This window comes from Lates calcarifer, linkage group LG1 (assembly GCF_001640805.2).
Source record: "Lates calcarifer isolate ASB-BC8 linkage group LG1, TLL_Latcal_v3, whole genome shotgun sequence".
NCBI classification, from domain to species: Eukaryota; Metazoa; Chordata; class Actinopteri; family Centropomidae; genus Lates; species Lates calcarifer.
The window spans coordinates 15,880,220-15,899,958 of NC_066833.1; the positions used below are offsets into that span (position 1 = coordinate 15,880,220).

The 19,739-nt window shown below is 42.4% G+C and overlaps 3 protein-coding genes across 6 annotated transcripts in view; all 3 read right to left on the reverse strand.

The window, feature by feature from the left end:
• gsk3ba (glycogen synthase kinase 3 beta, genome duplicate a) overlaps nt 1-6,352 on the reverse strand; it is a 29,589-nt gene extending 23,237 nt beyond the window's left edge. The window contains exon 1 of one of the 4 annotated variants that reach the window (XM_018678278.2): nt 5,422-6,352. In XM_018678278.2, coding sequence (XP_018533794.1) covers nt 5,422-5,509 — 88 coding nt within the window. In that variant the 5' untranslated portion in view covers nt 5,510-6,352. The remainder of the gene's footprint in view (nt 1-5,421) is intronic. The other 3 variants (XM_018678276.2, XM_018678279.2, XM_018678277.2) reach the window with 3 other exon arrangements.
• A 996-nt stretch (nt 6,353-7,348) lies between these two features.
• On the reverse strand, nt 7,349-18,364 carry gpr156 (G protein-coupled receptor 156). The gene is given in 10 exon segments (XM_018678272.2): nt 7,349-10,589; nt 11,732-11,890; nt 12,527-12,763; nt 13,141-13,236; nt 13,542-13,667; nt 14,537-14,647; nt 14,734-14,869; nt 14,952-15,079; nt 18,215-18,283; nt 18,285-18,364. Coding segments are annotated over 10 exon segments (2,463 nt in total). The 5' UTR covers nt 18,333-18,364; the 3' UTR covers nt 7,349-9,236.
• Nucleotides 15,279-17,682, reverse strand: LOC108884412 (E3 ubiquitin-protein ligase TRIM11). The gene is made up of 2 exons (XM_018678273.2): nt 17,473-17,682; nt 15,279-17,029 (listed from the first exon to the last, which is right to left on the reverse strand). Exon 2 carries the CDS (start codon nt 17,025-17,027, stop codon nt 15,372-15,374), a length of 1,656 nt encoding a protein of 551 aa, XP_018533789.1. The 5' UTR covers nt 17,028-17,029; nt 17,473-17,682; the 3' UTR covers nt 15,279-15,371.
• Nucleotides 18,365-19,739: the final 1,375 nt, after the last annotated feature.

A 19,739-nucleotide genomic window follows, 5' to 3' on the forward strand; every position in this document is an offset into this window, starting at 1 on the left:
TAATTGGCTTTTGATTGGATTAATTTAAGTGGATTTTCTAGTTTTCTCCATTTTATATCATTTCTAAATGAATATCTTTGGGCTTTAGACTGTTGTTTGGACATTTGATGATGTCAAATAGGAATCTGGGATGATGTGATAAGCGTTTTCTGACATTTTAATGGACCAAACAATTAATCGAGAAAATCAGTAATGAAAATAATCATCAATTGAAGCCCTAAACAAGACCAAGCATTTGCTGCCAACATGTGGACACAATTCTGTTAGTTCTCAGAAGTGAGTGCATCTTCCTGAGTTAAATTTATGACGCTAACCAAAATAAACTAGTAATGGTGCCATGTTAATCAGGACGACGTCACAGACACACACCACAAATAAAAGATATAGTGCTGAGCTTTTCTTAATGTTATTATGAGCTCATATGAGGGTAGATGAAATGTTGAGCTTTTTGAATACCATTATGAAATTCTCATTCTGACCCTGTCCCTTTTCAGAAATGTGCATAACTTCAGTGTAGTACACAGCGTGGGAACGGTTTTCTGCTTTGAATATCTGCACTCAGATGTTCACAAAACCATTTCTTTTTCTCTTTGTGTCTGGAATGCAGGGAAATTTTTCTTCAGACATTAATTATTTTTTTATCCTACATCTGCAACTCTTCTCGGCACATTCACAAACTTAAAAGTTATATGCAGCAGTTCTTTCGCAGGTTTACAAAGGGTCACATACAATCACAGGCTTTCAGACTATTTCTGAACATCATTTCACAAGCTCAAAATCTTACTAACCCTTATTTGAGCCTGTAAATCTTTTATTACTCACTCACAAACTGAGCATTAGACTAAAAAGAACACTCCCGACGTGCATATACCCAGTGTTCAAAACGTTCACCCAAATAATACAACAGTGTCTCTAAGTTTGACTGGGTGTCCCAAAAACGGATGTTAACATACAGTAATGCCTTGTAGCAGATAGCAAACAGGATAAACTATCTTACTTGACAAAAACAGTCAAATAGTCTGCCATTTGTCACCCTAAAGTTAGAAAACTGTGAAACAACATACCACTTCATTTCATTTGTACCAAGATGAAGATAAATCCTCTGGGTACATTTTCCCCCTCTGGAATTGTATGTATATGTATTTGTCTGACATAAACAAAGAAAATGCTTTGCTTAAGTCAAGTGATTTTAAACGTGAATTCCCTAACATGATGAGCCACGTCGGGGTAAATATTTGCAGTGTTAACATATGAGACACTACCAGGTTGTGGTAACATTATTCATGTATATACTGCAAGATGAGGGATATTTTTCACACCATTCATGTTGTATTAGTACGCGCAAATATCACAGAATGTGCACATGCCAAACTGTCCATATGTTCATTCCTCCCTGAAATTTGGCAGACAAATGCACACAATCACATGCATCTTACAGGCATATACTGAATTTACTGACTTTGTGGCAGGTGCAGTTAAATTTTAATATCACATACACTGTGGATGCAAACACTGAGGCTAATTAGTATGAAGCTACAAACCCTTTAATCACTTCAAACTTTCTTACTTAGGTTATGACAGTGTTACTATGCTGGACGTAATAATGGGTCTCAAAATATAAAATGTGCCGAATGTTAACGGCTTTTGGTACACGGTGGCTGTGGACTGCTGGTCAGAGTGACATTTGGGAGGAATTTATGAAGAGACTTGTTAAATTCCTCCACAACAAAACAGACTGTACCACCAGCAAAAACATGCATGCATTGTGTTAATGTGTCCAGGTACACACACACACACTCGCGCAAAGTGTTCCACCACTGCTGCAAGGCTGATGAGATAATTCACTACATTGCTGGAACATACTGTCACAGGAATGTCGCTGCTGACACAGAGCGAACTTGGCTAAGCAGCACTCACATCGAGACATCAAGGTATCGGTGTGTTTTTTAACAAGACGCAATGTGGGTGCATAGATTTTTTAGATATCAGCGTCGTGTGCGCAGCCTGCAGAACTGTGGCTGCCCAGTCCTGCTGCCACCACATCGACAACACCCAGTGGACCAAGCAGAGATTGATCATCATCTCGTGTATGTTCCCCTCAATATTCAGCTCACTGTTAAATCCTGAGTGATTCAGATTTTTTCTTGTCTGCAAGTCCTGCTGTTTCATTTGGAATCAAAGGATGTAATTAGTTCATTTTGTTCCCATCATCATTTGCTAAATGTGAGAAAGGGGCAGAAATGAAAGGGGAGAAGAGAGGGAATGACGGAGAGAGAGCTGTGGCTTTGAAATGCTAAACAAGTCACTTATTGTTTTTGGCCAGCTGCCTCATCCTAAAAAACAAAACCTCAGTGCTCATGAGGGTGTGAATGTATGTATGTATATGTATATGTATATGTATGTTTCTGTCGCCTGTGAAGGAGGCTGGCTTCAGCTGCTTGAGATCATCAGTCAAGTCACTCACACACACGGTGACATGGAGGAGAAAGAAAAAAAACAAGTGCAAGTAGAAACTAACGTGTTGTTATATAAATTCAGTCCAAAGCACAATCAGCAGCCATTTTTCATGAGTATGTCTTATTACTTGAAATAAGTTTCTGTTGGCACTTGTTGACTGGGAAACCATTATTTTCAGCAAAAGTAAGTAAGTAATCTGGAAGTGAGTAGAGATAAAACAATTAGTGCATCATTCAATTCAACAGAAAATTTATTTTGATGATCAATTAATGGTTTAAAAACTTTGCTGGTTCCAGCTCCTCAAATGTGAAAATGTGTTGTTTTCCTCATAACTTTGGGTGTGTGACTGTTGATCAGTCAAAACAAGCCAATGGAGGACATCACCTCCATCTCTGAGTTCAAAATGGGCATTTTCACTATTCAATCAATCAACGAAAATAATCAGCAGTCTCACAACAATTTTAAATTTGTACTTAGTGATAAGGTTTTATTTCAGCCAGCAAGTGAAACTGCTTCTATTATGTACATCTGTCTATCTACAAACGTAGAGGGTCTGTGCCAGCCATTACAGCAGGAGAGGTCTGATTAGTACAACAAGTGTCTTTTTGTCCCAGTCCTTACCATGATTACAGTGGATTGTGTTAAAATATGTTACACAGCCACATAACTCTGTATGTATTAAGTGAACTGAGTGATTTGACTGTGCCACATCATTCAAACCAACGAAAGTTGCTCAGCAGGCAAAGTTGTTCTGGTTTCCTTGTATTTTGGCCCATAAATTATCCAATTAGACTCCTCCTCTGGCTGAACCAGTTGATTTCTTGGCAGCTCCACAGACGTGAATGGCACAAAAAATAGTTCAGTTAAATTTTTATTGGACCTAATGTCTAAAACTGTTAAGAAGTATGGGAACCCACCGGCATCAGTACCCGAAACTATCAACTTTTTGAACACAATCGATCTTCATAACGGCAGAAAGTAGACAAACAAAGCCGTAAGTGAAAACGAGCAGACTTTTCCTTCAAACACTCACATTTTCTTGAATTAAACCAACCTTCTTGCCTGCTGTCAGAATCTCCCTATGCTTCTTATGTAAAAAATGGCTGAAGAGATCACTATGTAAAACATTTCATGTAGTAAAATTTTAACCACAGGGGACAACTGAGCAATCAAATACTCTACTTTTCTCTAAGGGGCTGGACACCACCTGCTTCTTGAAATTAGATCATTTAACACCCAGGTAATTGGGCAATTCCATCTTCAGCCTTTTAATGACTGATAACGATGTACTGACTTACCAGATGAGTCTCTTGGAGAAAAGTATTTTCAGGTTGCGAAACCACAGCAAAATACGGAGTACAACTCATGCAATTTTAAGACGACAAGGTCAGCCTCACATTTTCTGCTCATTCAGCACAACAATTAGGCCAAAGACTCTCAGTCCTAGAGTTCTTACATTTTAGCCAACACACTGACCAGCACAATATTTCTTATGGTGGTTAGCGTTTTCCTTTGAACAGCAACATAACCATGAATGATCCACACTGACAGGAATACACCAAAGCTTCAACACCCATATCTGGGGCAAGAGGTGTATTAGGTTGGGGTTGGGAGTGCTTCTTTTTGCTTGTGTGGGTGTGTGTGTGTGTGCCCTAGTCCACTAAGTGGTTTCCAGTGCCAAGGCCCAGAGGAGAGCCTCAGCCTCAGGCCTCACCCCACTAACACACATCGTGATCACATCTCATCCCCAGAGCACCACCGACATTCCTTAACAGCCTCACTTTTTCCTCACACACACACACACACACACACACACACACACACACACACACACACGCCCAATGTATGTCTACATGCAAGATTAGAAAAGGGTGTAGCTAGGTAGGTAGATGTTTCCAGCCAGGACAGTCATCAGTCATTAATAATGTGAATATTATGATTAAAAATTCATTTCACTAAGCTAGAACAGTCTAATAAAGTAATTTTTGTGTCATGCAACTGTAATGCAAACTTGTAGACAGGGAAAGCATTAAGATGTGTCATTTTAAGTTAAATTCCCAAATGATGTATAGTCTCATATAAATAAAGATGGAGCTCTACTACTACACTGGGATAAAATACAGTAAGATGCCAGAAGAAATGAGTGCAATCTGCCTAGCAGAGATCACATAAAACAGAAATTAAACGATTTCTCAGTGGACCAGCACTGCCAGCCTCCCCACCTCATCAGGTAGGGCCTGGGCAGTCGCATGGCTACATCTCTGCAGCCAGTCTATAACCAGCCTCCGCCACGGTGCCACCTCATGAACAGGATACACCGTGTGTCACACTCCCTCCAGCCGTCGCGACGTCTGATTTCGACACGGCCCACAGAGCATAGGATCCGTGAAACCAGCCCTCTCCAGGATCACGTCAGTTTCGCCCGAGTCAACTATGGGCGCACCTTCCGCTTTGACAGTTGCGTAATAGGCCGGCCCTATCGCTTTAACCCTATTACGCATATGGCTGGTGCTGTTCAGTAATGCCGCTATGAGATCTGATCTACATTGAAATGCACGACAATCAAACCGGATCTGCAGTAAAGGGAGAGGGCTTGGTTTATGACCTGGGCCCGTGCCAACACTACCTTCCTCTGGCCCGGCACTGCCCGGCGCGGCCTGCTAAAACCCCACGGCCAGGCTGACCGGCCCCAGGGCGGCGCATCACGGCGCAGCGGTGTGCTCTCACACCGAGGCAGAGCGGTGTGTGCGTGCTTGTGTGTGCGTGCCACTCAACACCGGCCAATCTCAGCCAGTGACACAGATATATGACAGGGCTAAGCTATCCGAAGCTAACATCATACTCGCTTGACACATTTTCAGCCTGGTTAGTGAGGAGACATTTAGCAGGGGGTATGCAGCCCATACTGGGCCTTGTGCATGCAGGGAAAGGTAGGCTACTCTAGAATTACAGTGGTGTACTTACTGCTGACTTTCATGCTGCCGAAAGCAGAGGGCTGCGGCACTGGTTTGCAGCTCTCCGCGAAGGATGTGGTCCTGGGCCGACCCGACATGATCCAATCCCTTTGATTCTCTCGACTCGGGAGACGGTGACTTGCTTAAACGGCAGGGCTGATCGATTCTCTGACCCTTCTCATCCAAAGAGGGTGCCAGTAAATGAATATCACTGTAATTCACACAGAGGGAGGGTAGGCAGAAAAGAGATCCCCTTTATCCCACGATCCTTCACACTAGTTCGTATCACCTATTAAACTACCCTTTCTTTTCCCCAGCGGTCAATCAGAGCATCATTTTCTTCCTTAGAGCTCCAGGTTTTCTTTCAGCGGGCCTTTGAAGACACGTCTCGGACTAAAATAGTCATGAATCTGGCCTCTCCCTGTGGCCCCCCGATTAAAACCAACTGCGATTTCTTTCTGGAGAAGCGGAATCAGTTTCGCAAAGATGAAGAAGGGCGAGTTCAGATGTTAAAGAGTGCTGATCCGGTGCGGATCACGGGAAAATGCGGCGTTTTCTTGACGATTCGGGACACATGCAGTTCCTCTTCATATCCCGATGTGGAGGCTCAATGATCCGACTGCCATGGCGGCTCCCTCGCTATACCCTAGCCTACAGACCGTCCAACGGAAAATCTGCCAGTTGTCTCAGTCTTCTTCTACGACTTCAACGGCTGTACGCTAGCTCAAAATCCGCCCTCGCCGCCGTCAAATTTCGGTGTGTCTACCGAGGCCCCAGGGGCAGCGAGCTCTTCAGAAAATGATGGTCTTTAGGTACAGAGTGCGACGGTACTGAAATTCTTTTTTTATTCCTTCCCCATAGGTTTCGGGCTCGCTGTCTTTGTCGCTGCGCACCTTAGCTACGCCATTTACGTAAAGGGTTACAGGGATTGCTCCGCTCTCGTGGTGAGGAGGTTCACGCTTCTGACGTAACCCGCGACGGAGAATAGAAAAACTGTGAACGCGCAAACGGTGAATCTGGGGTGGACGATTTAGCCAATCAGAGAGGGTATCCTTCAGAAATGGGCGTTAACAGTGTTCCCCTGGTCCAATAGAAACGCAGTTCTTGAGAACCACATGGCATAATTTGCGTGGCACCGCCCTCATGACTTCAAAGGCTTTTCTCCACGCCGCAACAGGGACAATGGGCGGATCCGCTCCCAGGATTGATGACTCTGTTGGCCAATGGAGCTCGGAAACCGGACTGTCAGTTCAAATGGACCCAGCTGTCACAGTGCACCGGTGGTCATGCAGCACTGTTGCTATGTTAGTTACAAAAGCCCACCCATCTCCTCGACACTTTTAAATTCATAATAATGTAGGTGCGAACATGTAGTACACGGCTGTCCTGACATTATAACTATTTATCCAGGTAACATACCATATCAATTCAGTCCTTAACATTTTAACTTAATATCATTATTTTCACCATTTTTCGTTTGTTTTCGGTAGCCACGACTCTCTACTAATGTTTTTTTTAATCCTTATTTTTATTTTTGATGTCTTTCAGTTCTTTTGCATATCACCATATTATTTCTCCCTTTGCACAACCGTCAGTTACACTACTACCTCAGTTGTATGATGACCTATATCTATCTATCTATTCATTTCATATATTATATATATATTGTGTAGATTCTATTCCAATTTAATATCTGTACATTTTGTGTTTGTTGCACTGAAGAGCCTACAACTGCATTTCACTGTGGATTCTTGTATTGCATAAAGGCAGTAAAGTTAGACCTTTGAACCTTTACTCAATTCATAGATCAGTTTAATATCAGTCAGCAAGAGAAACTTTTGTGTTGCCAAGTTGCTTTGGCTTTTGTTTTTCATTTCTGTTTGGTGATAATTCTGTTATTAATGTTGTTATTTTGCCATTAATAAATGCTTCAGAAGTTGTTAATATGGACTTTGGTCCCAGCCCTCTACAGCTCTTTATTGCAAAATAGTCAAATCAGCCACAGAGAATTTTCACAATCTGGCAATCCACAAAAAATGTTCTTATTAATGGCTTTTCACTGAACAACAAAACATTAGCATTAGCTAAAGCATTAATAAAACCATTAGTTACAACTTAACCCACTGTAACGGGCAACTCATTAGATGTATTTTATGCTTCTCTGATTACCACAAACGATTTGAGGTTACATCTGTGAGAACTAATCCTCATCTATTTCTCATTTTGTAATAAATGTTGAATGATATAGTAGATAGCCATGGACTATAGTGTTATCTGGGGAAAGAAATGTGTGTGTGACTGAATGACAACTATTTTTATTCCACAGTTCTTCAATATGCCTGTTTTCCTCATCTGAAACAGAATGCAGGTCACTTATCTAGGCTTTGCAGGGAAGTCTTTCCCTCTGATGCAGAATGATGCTGGTAGTCAGTCTTTTGTGCGGTTTATTTATACTCCGTTATGCTTTATATGAAAGGGAATTTCTCCCAGGCTGCCCTTCAATGGTTCATATGCAGAATAGAGAGCAGCAGCGTCTCAAAAACAGGCAGCTGAGCAGAAGTAATGGAAGACGCTGTTTTCCCTTCATAGCAACACCTCCCCCGGCAAACACAGATTTTCCCATTAGAGGAAGAGCAAAAAATACAGAGAGGAGATAGTGGGAGGGAGTGAGGGAGAAAAGGGCAAGTCAGGAAAGAGAAATTTAAAACAAGAGGGGGAGAGGGTATACTGTTCTGTTTTTGTCTGTGTTGCAGAGATATCATGAAAACTCCCCAATCTGTCATTAAGTGTTGATTAATGTTGGGGGACTGTGAGAAAGGGCTTGGTAAGGGCTCCTTTTTGCCCCCATTACCCCCTTGCAGGCTGATCTAGGCCTGCATCAAGCCAGTGTTTTATACACTTTCTGTTTGGCTGTTCATGCTGTGGTGACCCTTACGTAAATATAGTATAAAACAGGAGAAGATGCAGAATGAACATGAAGTCTTGTGGATGACTTGAAGACCAAAGGGCAGCAGGGCACTCTCTCTATCTCATACACAGTCACTCACTCACAGACATGAGACATACACTACAGATAAGTGTGATCGTTGCACATTACATGCTCTGAATGAATATGGACAATAACACTGAGAAAAAAATTGCATGTATATAAGTGATATCAATGACCTGTTTTCACCTATTGCTCAGCATGTGACAACAAATGTAGAGCACTGTATAGACAATGCAGGGCGTTGAAAATTAAAGCCAAACTCAAAACAACAAAATGCAATAAAATGGCATAGCAACATTTTAAGTAATGTTGATGACAATGTAAAACTATTAAAAAAAAAGGAGACAGAAAGAAACGTCTGTACACCAAACCATCTACTAATAAATATTAAAATAAATATAGAATCTGCATAATAGCTAATATAGTGCACATTTCAACTGCTCTGTGAAACCTTTAATTTTACTTTCTGGCTTTTTTATTTGTTCTCTAAATGTCAGACTTAGTAGTTTTTGTAATGTAAGAGTTTTCATCTGACAGCAGAAATATACAAATAAGACCATAAGGAATATTAAAAAGTAAACAGCATTATGTGCTTTTGAGTTACAAAATATTTCACAAATCTAATCTAATAGTCTCTGTCCCACAATGCGACTCTTCATTCAGAATGCAAAACACATTCCTATTGAAAGCTACAGTCAAATTATCTCCCATTATAGATGCACAGTAGTTTTGTGCAAATTCAACTTTGTCTATCCTCAAAGCTGATATCAATATTTTTAGGCCATGAATTCAAGTGGTGGAAATGGATGAACCTGTAAAGTGCAGTAAACCTGTGTTCACACAAAGGTGGGTTTGAGGTCCTCTTTGAATACCACTGGGTGTGGGGAGCGGTAGAGGCCGGTGTAGCCTTCGTACTCGCTGTCGGAGGAGTCTGAGGAGCTGTCAGAGGACAGGAGCGAGCCCCGCTGCAGGCAAGACTCACAGTACGGGCGGTGGTAGTAACAGTAGTCTGTTGAGCTGCTGGAGTCTGAGTCCCAGTACCCACAGGAGTTTCTAATGTGTCTGTGGTGCTGCTCGTTATCACCAGCCGCTTCTGCATCAGGTCGAGGTGTGTGATCGTGTTCTGTACAACACAATGCTGAACAACTGTGAGACCTAGAAACACACCTCCGACATTTTCTTATCACTCTGTGCCTTTCTGGTGCCTCCTCTTCCTCCTCCTCCTCCTCTTCTCGCTCAAGGTCACTGTTGCGAACCTGGAGAAGGGTACCATCCACAGTCACCCCATCATGGCGCTTGCCAGGGTTCTGGCTTTCACAGTTTTGCCTTGTCTTCCCACAACCTGTGTAGAAGCAAGGAGGGGTCAAACCTCTTCTAGATGAGTTGAAGGGCGGCCGCCGTTTCCTCATCACGTAGGGTGAGATGCTGGGGTAGCGGAAGAGAACAGGCGGATGAGGGGAGCATGGTGTCCGCAGGGAGAGAGGTGACAGCATGGAGGCTTCTGTAAATCTTAGCTGAGAGGGCGTTCTGGTTGTTTGACCTGGAGATCGCAGCGCACTTTCAACGACTGCATCCAAGCTTAGCTCCTGGAGGATCTCCTGCAACTGTTCGCTGCTAACAAAACCAGTTGGTCTGACATTTGGTCCCAGCTGAGATGTTGAGCCACTGCGATTGCCGAAAGTTTCAACCTGAAATGGGTTTAATCCTCTACGGCATTGTAATGAAGTGACAAAGTTAACGGTCTCCTCTGCCGTCCTGAGTAATCCAGAAGATGGTAGGGACACGGGCTGTTCGAGATCCTCCCCTGTTCTGGACTCTGTGTCATTGTCTGTATGGCCACGGATAGAGGCACTCTTTTGATTTTCACCCACATACAGATCATTAGGGAGAGGGGAGGAAGCAGTAATGGGGTTTGAGGAGTTTGGAGTTGTGTGATGCTCAGAGGACGGTGCTGAAACAGCAGCAGGAGTGAGGCGAGGAGATGAGAGTTGAGATTTAGTTTCTCTATGAGGTAGAGAAGAAGAAGAGGGGCCGTCAGACTGAAGCTCTGTGGTCTGAGTCGAGGAGGAGTTGAGGTTGGTGGCGGAGGAGTCCATGTCCTCGCAGGGCTGGCTGGCCGACATGAGCCGCAGGAGTTTGTCCTTGGCATTGTTCACCTGCTCCTGCAGACTGTCAATCACAGCATTTTTCTGGAAATTGTAGTGACAAACACAAGAATGAATATTTTGAGATGGAAAGAAAAAAAAACACTGGTAGAGAAATCTCCCTCTAAACAAAATTTGCACAGTTTCCTGGAGGTGGATGGTTTGAAGTGAGACAAACTGCACAGACAAGCTCTGGGAGAAAACAGTCAACAACAGCCGGTGTCATTTAGATTTATTTTTGACACCAGTGAATTAAAAAAAAAAAATCCCAGCCAATTTGCAGTGCTTGCTATAACATTTTGATGGCAAAGTGCAAGTTTTAGCTAACAGAGACACCCTTAAAGAAAAACATTGTAAAAGTGAGGATAAAATGTGTCAGGCAATATGTTTTTAAATGGGATTATTTCCAGACACCACCATTTCCTTCTGTTTGTCTCTTTTGAAATCTCTTCATGAAATGAATTACGAAAAAGAAGAATAGAGAATTAACAAGAATAGCAATTTTATGCTTAAAGAATAAGTATGAAAATCAGTGTCAGCAGACAACTGTAAGTAGAGCAACACTAAGAGTACTTAGCTTAGCAGTGCTTTGAGCTAAATGATGACATCAGCATAATAATGACAATGCTAACATGCAGATGTGAAGCAGGTATAATGCTTATCATATTTAGCATCTTGACTTAGCATGTTAGCATGCTAAAATTGGGAAAAACAAAATAACAGCTGATGGAATAAAACTACTTTTGCAGGTTTTCTGCTACAAACCAAAGCACTGTACAAATTCAAGTTTTGACTTGCTGGTGGCGCTACAAGAAAAGTCAGGGGCTCATCAGAGTCATTGGTATTCATCCTCTCGGGACCATGAGAAAAAATCATGACAATTTGTCTAATAGTTGCTGAGATATTTTAGTCTGGGCCAAAGTGGTGAACAGATCAACATTAGCCACAGCGGTAGTATAGGCTAAAACAAGCTATGCTTTTGTGCAGATACCACCAGAAATAACGTTAAAGAGAAGTGTTATCTAGATCAGTGACAACTAATTCAAAAATCTGTCATTACTGCATTATGGGATAATCCAATACCTTGGTTTATAACACGTGTTCACACAAATTAATATTAGTATTTAATATCCCACAAGACCATCTTATTAAATGTCAGGTAGTTCTGTGAAATATTGATGCAGTACCTCATTAAGGAGTTTCTTCATGGAGCTGTTCTCCCCCATTAGGTAGTAGATCTCATCCTGGCTGTACACAGATGGCTGGCTCTTACTGGGGCTGCTGAAATACTTGGCCATCTGACCTGGGTTGTTCTGATCCTCTTCGAATTGACGCCACTGGGTTAGCTGTATAGTGGTGAGAATGATATTTTGAGTTAAGGCATGTACAGATTATTACACCAGCTCTCAGCTATAGAAATACACACACTAGTAGGTGTGGGACCATTTGACATGGGACCTTTTGACCAGGTGTGTTTTAGTGTATTACTCATTGTTCAGACATTTCCTTCCTCTCCACTGCAGATGCATTCCTTTATCATAACATAAACCCACTGCCAGACACTCAAGGAGTCATAAACCTGTTTGCAACTGCCTACGTAGTTTTGACTCATAAACACCTTTTGTGTGAGTCACACTAGACTGATAGACATGAAAACTGACACGCATATGGAAAAGGGAGGTGTGGACACCAAAATTACTCATATTTATTTACTGGCTTTGACAAAATTTAAAGAGAAAGTCATACACATATCTGTCATTTGTCTGTCTGTTTGTCATATGTCTGTATTTGCTGCTGCTTTCCGGACAGAGTATCCTACGACTGCCTGACAGTTCTGCCTAAAATATAAAATTCCTCTCCCAGAAACAAGAAAATGTCAGAGGCTAATGATAAACTACAATAAATAGATTTTTTCTGAGACACATGTTCCTTGGAGATTTCATGCATCTTCTAAGTATATCTGCATGTTTTTTTCCTCTAACCTGAGGCACAAACAGCATACAGTTAGTAGCCAATGTGCAGATGAAGATGGCTCCAGCTACAGTGCTGTACACCAGGTTGGGCCAGGCCTGCAAGAAGACGGACACAGGGACGACCACGGCAGAGGAGAGGGTGACCAAAGTGACGGCAGTTATGATGGTGGGAGACTGGTTGACTGGAGGGTGGCTGACGTTACTGGTCAGCCCAGCCAGGTAAGTGCCATAGAGGAGAAGACAACCCTACAGAGAGATGCAGAGACAAGGTAAAAACATTTGTTAAGTCCTTACAAAATAAAAGTCTTTTGGTTGAAGGACCTCAAACAATTATACTCGTTCAAAAATGTATACTTCATCTATTTTCATTTCAGGGGCTAGAGTCATTTAATGCCAGAGATTTAAGTCTACATATCGTTTTTTGATCTTGTTTATGTCACACAGATGAACTCGATCATCTGAAGTCCCTTTAGTATATATAAATACATAGGTAATGTGAAGATTCCTCTCTTTTACCTGAGACTAATAGTTTAAAAAGTTTAAAGAAGTAATTTAGCATCTTGTTATCATTGCCCAAAGTAATCATTTTATCATTGCATTTGAATTGAATGGAGAGGACTTACCTTCTGAACAGCAATGATGATAGCCCATAGATCTGAGTATGTAGAGGAACATGAGTCCAACTGAGACAAAGAGTAGGAAATGTCTCTTTCCACCACCTACATCAGAGAAAACAATACACACTTAGTGAGTTTAAACCCCATTATATTTGGCAATGTCACCAACAAATCTATAATTAATTACATTAAAGTAGGAGGATGAGGGAGTTTGTGATTTTGTAGTGACATGATCAAATTTTCCTGCAATTTCATACAAATCAAATAATCATAATTTATGTCAATAAGCAGTCCATGAAAAATAATGGCCAGCAATTAAGTAGTATGTGTTATAGTTCCCACAAAATCACAAACTAAACAAAATCATAGCTTGTTTTACAACTTGCTGAATCACCATTAATTTGTACCTTGACAACAGCTGTAACAGATCGTGAACACCTGATGGGGTCTGTGAGGTTCCAGGTGGTGAGAACCAGCGTGTCCACCAGGATCAGCAAAGCCACCATGCCCATCAGCTGGATGTCTCGGATGATCTGAGACAGAGAGCAGAGTCACAGATCACATCAAAAACAAGCTAACTGTATCTGTACAGCATCTCTATCCATATGCATTCACTCTCTGAGAGATGTCTTTGTGTTACCCTAGTCAGACGGCACCTAAGGAATACCATAAGTCTCTCTTTGAAATTCAATGAAAATTCAAAAAGTGGATCCAGCTTTGCATCAAAGTACTCAGTCATTACATTTACATTTATTCATTTCCTTTTACCCAAAGCAACTTACAAGTGCGGGGCAACACTCAAGCTTCAGTATAGTGGAAGATGTTAGAAAAAGCACATAGTACTAAATCTGTTCAAGAAGACAAAGTGCAAGAATACATGTGATAGAATGTTCAAAAATCTTGGAAAGTAGTGGCAAGAAATTCTTCGAAAACCTTTTGAATTCACACCAACAACTTTTCACTTTGCCCCATGAGCCATGGCCTTAACTTCTACTGAAATTTCTTCACATTATTTTGAGACATCTTGCTAACTATTGAAGAAACAGAGGCACAAACACAAGTGAGACCAAAAATATGACATGAGCATTACATAATATATGTAGACTAAGGAGTCTATGAAAGTTAGGAATAAGAAACAGACTCTATCAGCATACCCCTTGCCCTGAAAATGTCTGTCAAGCATCTTTATTTGCTGTCTTTATTAATTTTTTTTAACCAATGCTTCCTTTTGCCCTCTCAACCTGTGTCTGCATTGCTTCTTCACAATTCAGAATTCTGATTTAAAACTATTCACCAAACACATTAAAATAACTTCTAAAAAGGTTAGAATAAGCTCTGAAAACCTGATAAGAATAATAATTCATAATATAATGAAGGCACAAGGCCTGAAGACCACACCTACCACTCTCTTGTCAGGCACTCGCTGGGTGAACACTCTGTACAGTCTCCACGTCTTCCCCAAAATTGGTCCAAACACCAGGGTACTGCCGACACAAAGAGTCCACATTCGAGCCTGTAGGAGAGAAAGCACTTCGTAATTATCTAACAGTGATTTACCCGACAATATAATGGAGCACTGAGAGTGATGTGGGCGCTTACTTGTAGCACAGCTGCAGACGGTCCACCCTGTGAGTGTGTTCGTTCATCGACAGCAAACAGGAAGCCACTGCTATAAGTGAGGAGACTTCCAAAGAGAGTCAGGATGTTCAGATTTGGACTGGACATCTTCACTATCCTGAAGATAAAAATACAACAATTAATTTCAGTAAATGTCTCTTTGGGTTTATGTACTGTGTATGTTTCACTTTGCATAGTACCTGTTGTTTTTGAAGCGCAGGGTGAAGAGAAGGAAGCAGAATGCCAGCAGGATGCCACAGGAGAGCAGCGTCCACACCACAGCACTTAGCACTGGGGAGAGGGACCGCCTCGGGCGCTCCACCACCATCTGCACATACACACAAACCCCTTAATATCACCTCTAATATTGCAGATCTAGCTTTTATACATCTACACTGTTCAATGATTGATTAAATGATTAGATAGATACTTTATTAATCCGCACAGGAAATTCACAATTCACAATTGTGTATTTGTATTCTATTCTTTCACTCTGGTGTAAAAGCAACAGAAAACATACACAGGGACCATGTGAGTAAACATAACTTTATTAAGGGAAACATAGCAACAAACATCATGCCTTGCCAACTGATCTGAAAATGATTTTAAAAAAAGAGATTTTAGACATTGACATATGAGATGATCAGAGGTGCAGAGTTGATGCCACCATGATTACGCCGGGGGTTAAAGTAGGGGAAGAGTCTTTCATTGAATGAGTATCCTGTGAATGAGTAAATGTGAGAGGCAGAGTCCACGTTGTAAAAAGAAACCTGCCCCCACTCCAGATCCACATACACCCCGACTCTCTGGGGCTTCTCCACCAGCGGTACGCAGATGGGAGTGCTGCTGAGCGCCCAGTAGCTCCTGTCCTGTCTCATCCCCAGGGTCCAGTAGCCACTTTCAGGATTTAGTGTACACCCTCCTTTTCTGTTTACAGATTCAAGAACAACTCCAATATCCCACTCTGTCTTCCCTTTCACCTGGACCTCATAGTAGAACCTGCCAGAGGAGAAACCCTCCTTTCCCAAAATGCTAACACCAGGGTAAAATCTCTCTGGGTCATCGGGGAGGCTCAGTGCCACATCACCGTGGTAGACCTGTTTCTTGTTTTCAGACAGCACCAGTTTGGGATGGGCTGTATTGGGGTCCAGAGTCACATCCACAGCGCACTGCTGAGCCCTCTGAATTTCGATCTCACACAGCCTCCTCATCTCAGCCTTTACAGTCTCCTCTAGCTGACACACCACTCTCCTGACCGCTCGCCTCACCGTGCCCACGTATACAGCACTCTCTACGTAGGTGTCAGACCAGTCTTTGATTGCTGGCAGTGTGGAGAACACTGGAAAACTCTGGAGGAGGTAAAGGTCATCTTCAGTGCACGAGAGCTGCTCCAGCTCTGCACGTCTTTGCCTCAGCTCACCGATCTCCTGCTCCAGATCCAAGATGAGTCCTCCGCCCCTGCTTTCAACCTGCTCCTGCTTTGCACCAATCACCTCCACTACCTCAGCCTGGCCTCTTTGGATAAAGTGGAGCAGTTTGGTGAAGACTTGCAAACTCTCCTCGGTCTCTCTTTCTGTGTTTTCTCTGCTGAGCTTAACTGTTTGGTTGATCTCGCTGATCTTCTTTAGTCGACTGTGGATCATTTTTTCCACCTCTTCATTTATTCTTTCAATTTGAGCTCTCCTGTCTTTGCTCTCATCCGTTATAGGAACAGTGTGATGAGCCCTGTGGTCTTCGTTGATGCAGATCTGGCACACGTATGTCTGATCAGTGTTACAAAACAGGTCCAGGAGTTTCTCATGCTTCTTACATAATCTGTCTTGCATGTTCATCATAGGATCAATAAGGTGGTGTTTTTTGAAGGTGCCTAGAACATGATGGGGCTCCAGGTGAGTCTCACAGAGGGAGGCCAAACAGTCCAGGCAGGATTTAAGAGCCTTGACTCTTTTCCCGACGCAAACATCACATGAAACTTCTCCCTTGTGGCCCGAATATTGGTCCACAGCACCGGCTTCGTTGTTGTCATCTTTTTCCAATGACTTCTTGAACTGAGAGGCCACCTCTGAAATGAATGTGTTGACTTTGAGCTCAGGCCTCCTGTAGAACTTCTGCTTGCACATGGGGCACTGCGACAGATCAGCACTCTGCCAGTATCCTTGTATGCAGTCCCTGCAGAAGTTGTGCCCACAGGGAGTAGAGACTGGCTGGTTGAACAAATCCAGACAGATGGGGCAAAGAAGCTGCTCCTTAGACAGCACGCTGCCAGCAGTAGCCATATCTGGGAACACATCCAGAGAGAAAAGCAGGTGGGATTTTAGGGAATAAGTTGGCTCTGCTCCTTGTATTTTTTTTTCTTTCCACCACGCTATTAGGGCTAGAAACAGTTGTGCCTGGTGAGCTGTCTGTGTCCACAAATAGTAACAAATGTATGGTGTTACATTTCATCAAAGGACGTTTCATTTTAGCTGACAGTTTTCATGTGAGCTGAGTTAAACAGACAATGATAAAGAGAGGTTGTTTGGACATCAAAATAGAATAAAACAGTATATTAAAATGTTACTTTGTCACATAATCCATTATCTTAGCAAGCAAACACAGTGCAGCTCTCTGTTTGCTTCCCCTTGGGTGAAGATAATATCTACACATTGGGACTGATGCATGCATAGATTAACATCATAGAGTGTGAGAGAAAACAGAATGAGAGAGGAGGAGATAACTCACCGCATTTCTAAGTGGTGTGGCACAGAGAGGAGCGTTTGTGTTCCCTGACACCGTGTCTCTGCTACTTTAGTTTCTGTTTGGAAAGTCACATTACACTCTCTGGTGCACGCCTTATGTTGTTGATCTCCACACACTCCTCTCTTAAAGGCACCAGTGACTGAGACGATACTAAACATAGCTTCACTAGTCCTTCCCCATTACCTTTCTGGATCTCTACCACTGAACTGACCTCTCAAGTGGATTACCACCACACTTGTGGTATGTTTTCATTTCATATGATATCAGACAGAAATTCCCAAAACTCACCAAAATCAAAACCAATTTCAGTAGTTTTAAAATGTCAAATTTAATGGTTTAAGTCTGAATTTGTTACAAGCAGAGTCAAAATATTAAATTACAGTACATACCCAACTGAAACAATTTAGGCTTTTTACCCTTTTGGGGGGGGGGCAGAAATATTCTGTTGCTCAGCAACGCTGGATTTTATTAAACCATGCCTGCCAACATGTGTACGTATATGAGCCCGGACATAGCACTGTGTGGAGCTGCCATTTGTGTGTGTATGCATTTATATATACACTATACACACATGCATACACTCACAAACACTATATATAAAATCACACATACAGACAAATGTGCATGTCGGTATGTTCATGGCATTTGCATGAATCAGCACCATGAGAAAGTGTCTTTATGTGCAAGTGAGGTCGTGTGTGCATGAGAGACAGAGGGGGATTACCGTACTGAGACTGCATAGTCTCTGCAGAAGATGGAGACCCTCCTGCCTGTTGATTCCTGAGTGGATGAAGGCAAAGTGGGGAATCACAGTGGGAGCTGCAGTTCAGCTCAGGCTCCATGATTGGCCCCGACTGGTTCACTTCTACAAACACATCCTGGGAAGCAAAAAGATGCTATGATGAGTGTGATGGCATTTGAAAATTACACACAAGGCAGGGAAACACTTTTATGTGAAGTCCTGCTTCTATTTCCAGGTCTCAAATTCACTTAGCTGTTGTAAGACTTGCAGTCACCACAGTGTGGTGCTCTCACAGAGACCTCCAAGAGGAGACACAGTGGGAGCACGGATGTCATTTTAGACTGCACCAATATTAGCCCAACAAGGAAAAAGACCAGGGCACAAATAAACCCAATAGGTACTAAGATTATAATTAAGTTAAGGTCTAAATGAACATTCATGAATAAAGTATAAATTATTTGCCACCACAAAACAAATTGCAAAACCAGGACTTGGCCTGTGTGACAGGAAACTTGTGTGTTTCTGCTTATCCTCAGTTTCCACAAGCACTACGTCATCACGGAGGTGAATCAGCCAACACAGGATCACACTCTGCTGTGACACACATCTGTGCACAAGACAGAGCAAGACTAGGAGCAACTACATCTGAAATATACCAGAGCTATCATTCACAATTTCACTGAGGGCTGCATAATCTGCAATCAGCCCGGTTGTTTAAGGCATCTGAGACTGAAGACATAAACTTTGGAAAGTATCACCAAACAACTGTTTGTCACTCTTGCCACAGGCATTTTTATGAGGCTACCTGTGCTGCACTGACATGTTGCAGATCTAATTATGCGGCATGGTATCACCTGATACTCTGAGCTGTAACATCTACAGACAGAGTCTGATCAGTGTAACGCTGCAGTGACTCAGCTGCATGATGTTGAGGCGATGTAAGACCACTTGTATTGATGCAAATCGGCAGACAGGTGAGTTTTTCGTCATCGTCTGTAGAATGACTAAGATCACCTGAGGGGCTCTGTTCTGTTACAGTTATTGTGGGAAATCTGTAATCAAAAACTAAACTTGATTGGGAGATAAGAAAGAAACATACAATACACTAAACCACCTAATGTGACATGAAGATATTCTATTTGAAATAAGTTATTAAAAGTCCAATGTGACCTATTTCCAAAAATTAATGGTGTTAACAGAACAATGAAGCCCTAAGGGCAGCGTATCTGGGAAATGTCTGGAGTTCCTGTTCATGTCCTTTCGTCACTTTCCAAGTTTAGATCACAGTTCTGCTGCTTCCCGCAGGAAAAGCCGGCAGAGAGAGGCATTTCCGCCAGTTTTTCAAAATCCTGCCTCCATAGATTTCAGCTCGGGAGAAAACCCGCCACCCTGCAGAGGTCAACAAAGGTCGACCAGCATCTAGCAAAGGGGGGGGGGGGGGTCACTGTGTTAGCGACAAGCACAGGGCCCGTCCCCAGGCTGAGTTAGGTTTTATGGACATGTTTTG

Coding starts and splice junctions, on each gene's coding strand:
- LOC108884412 (XM_018678273.2), bottom strand. CDS start 17,027: ATGGCTACTGCTGGCAGCGTGCTGTCTAAGGAGCAGCTTCTTTGCCCC.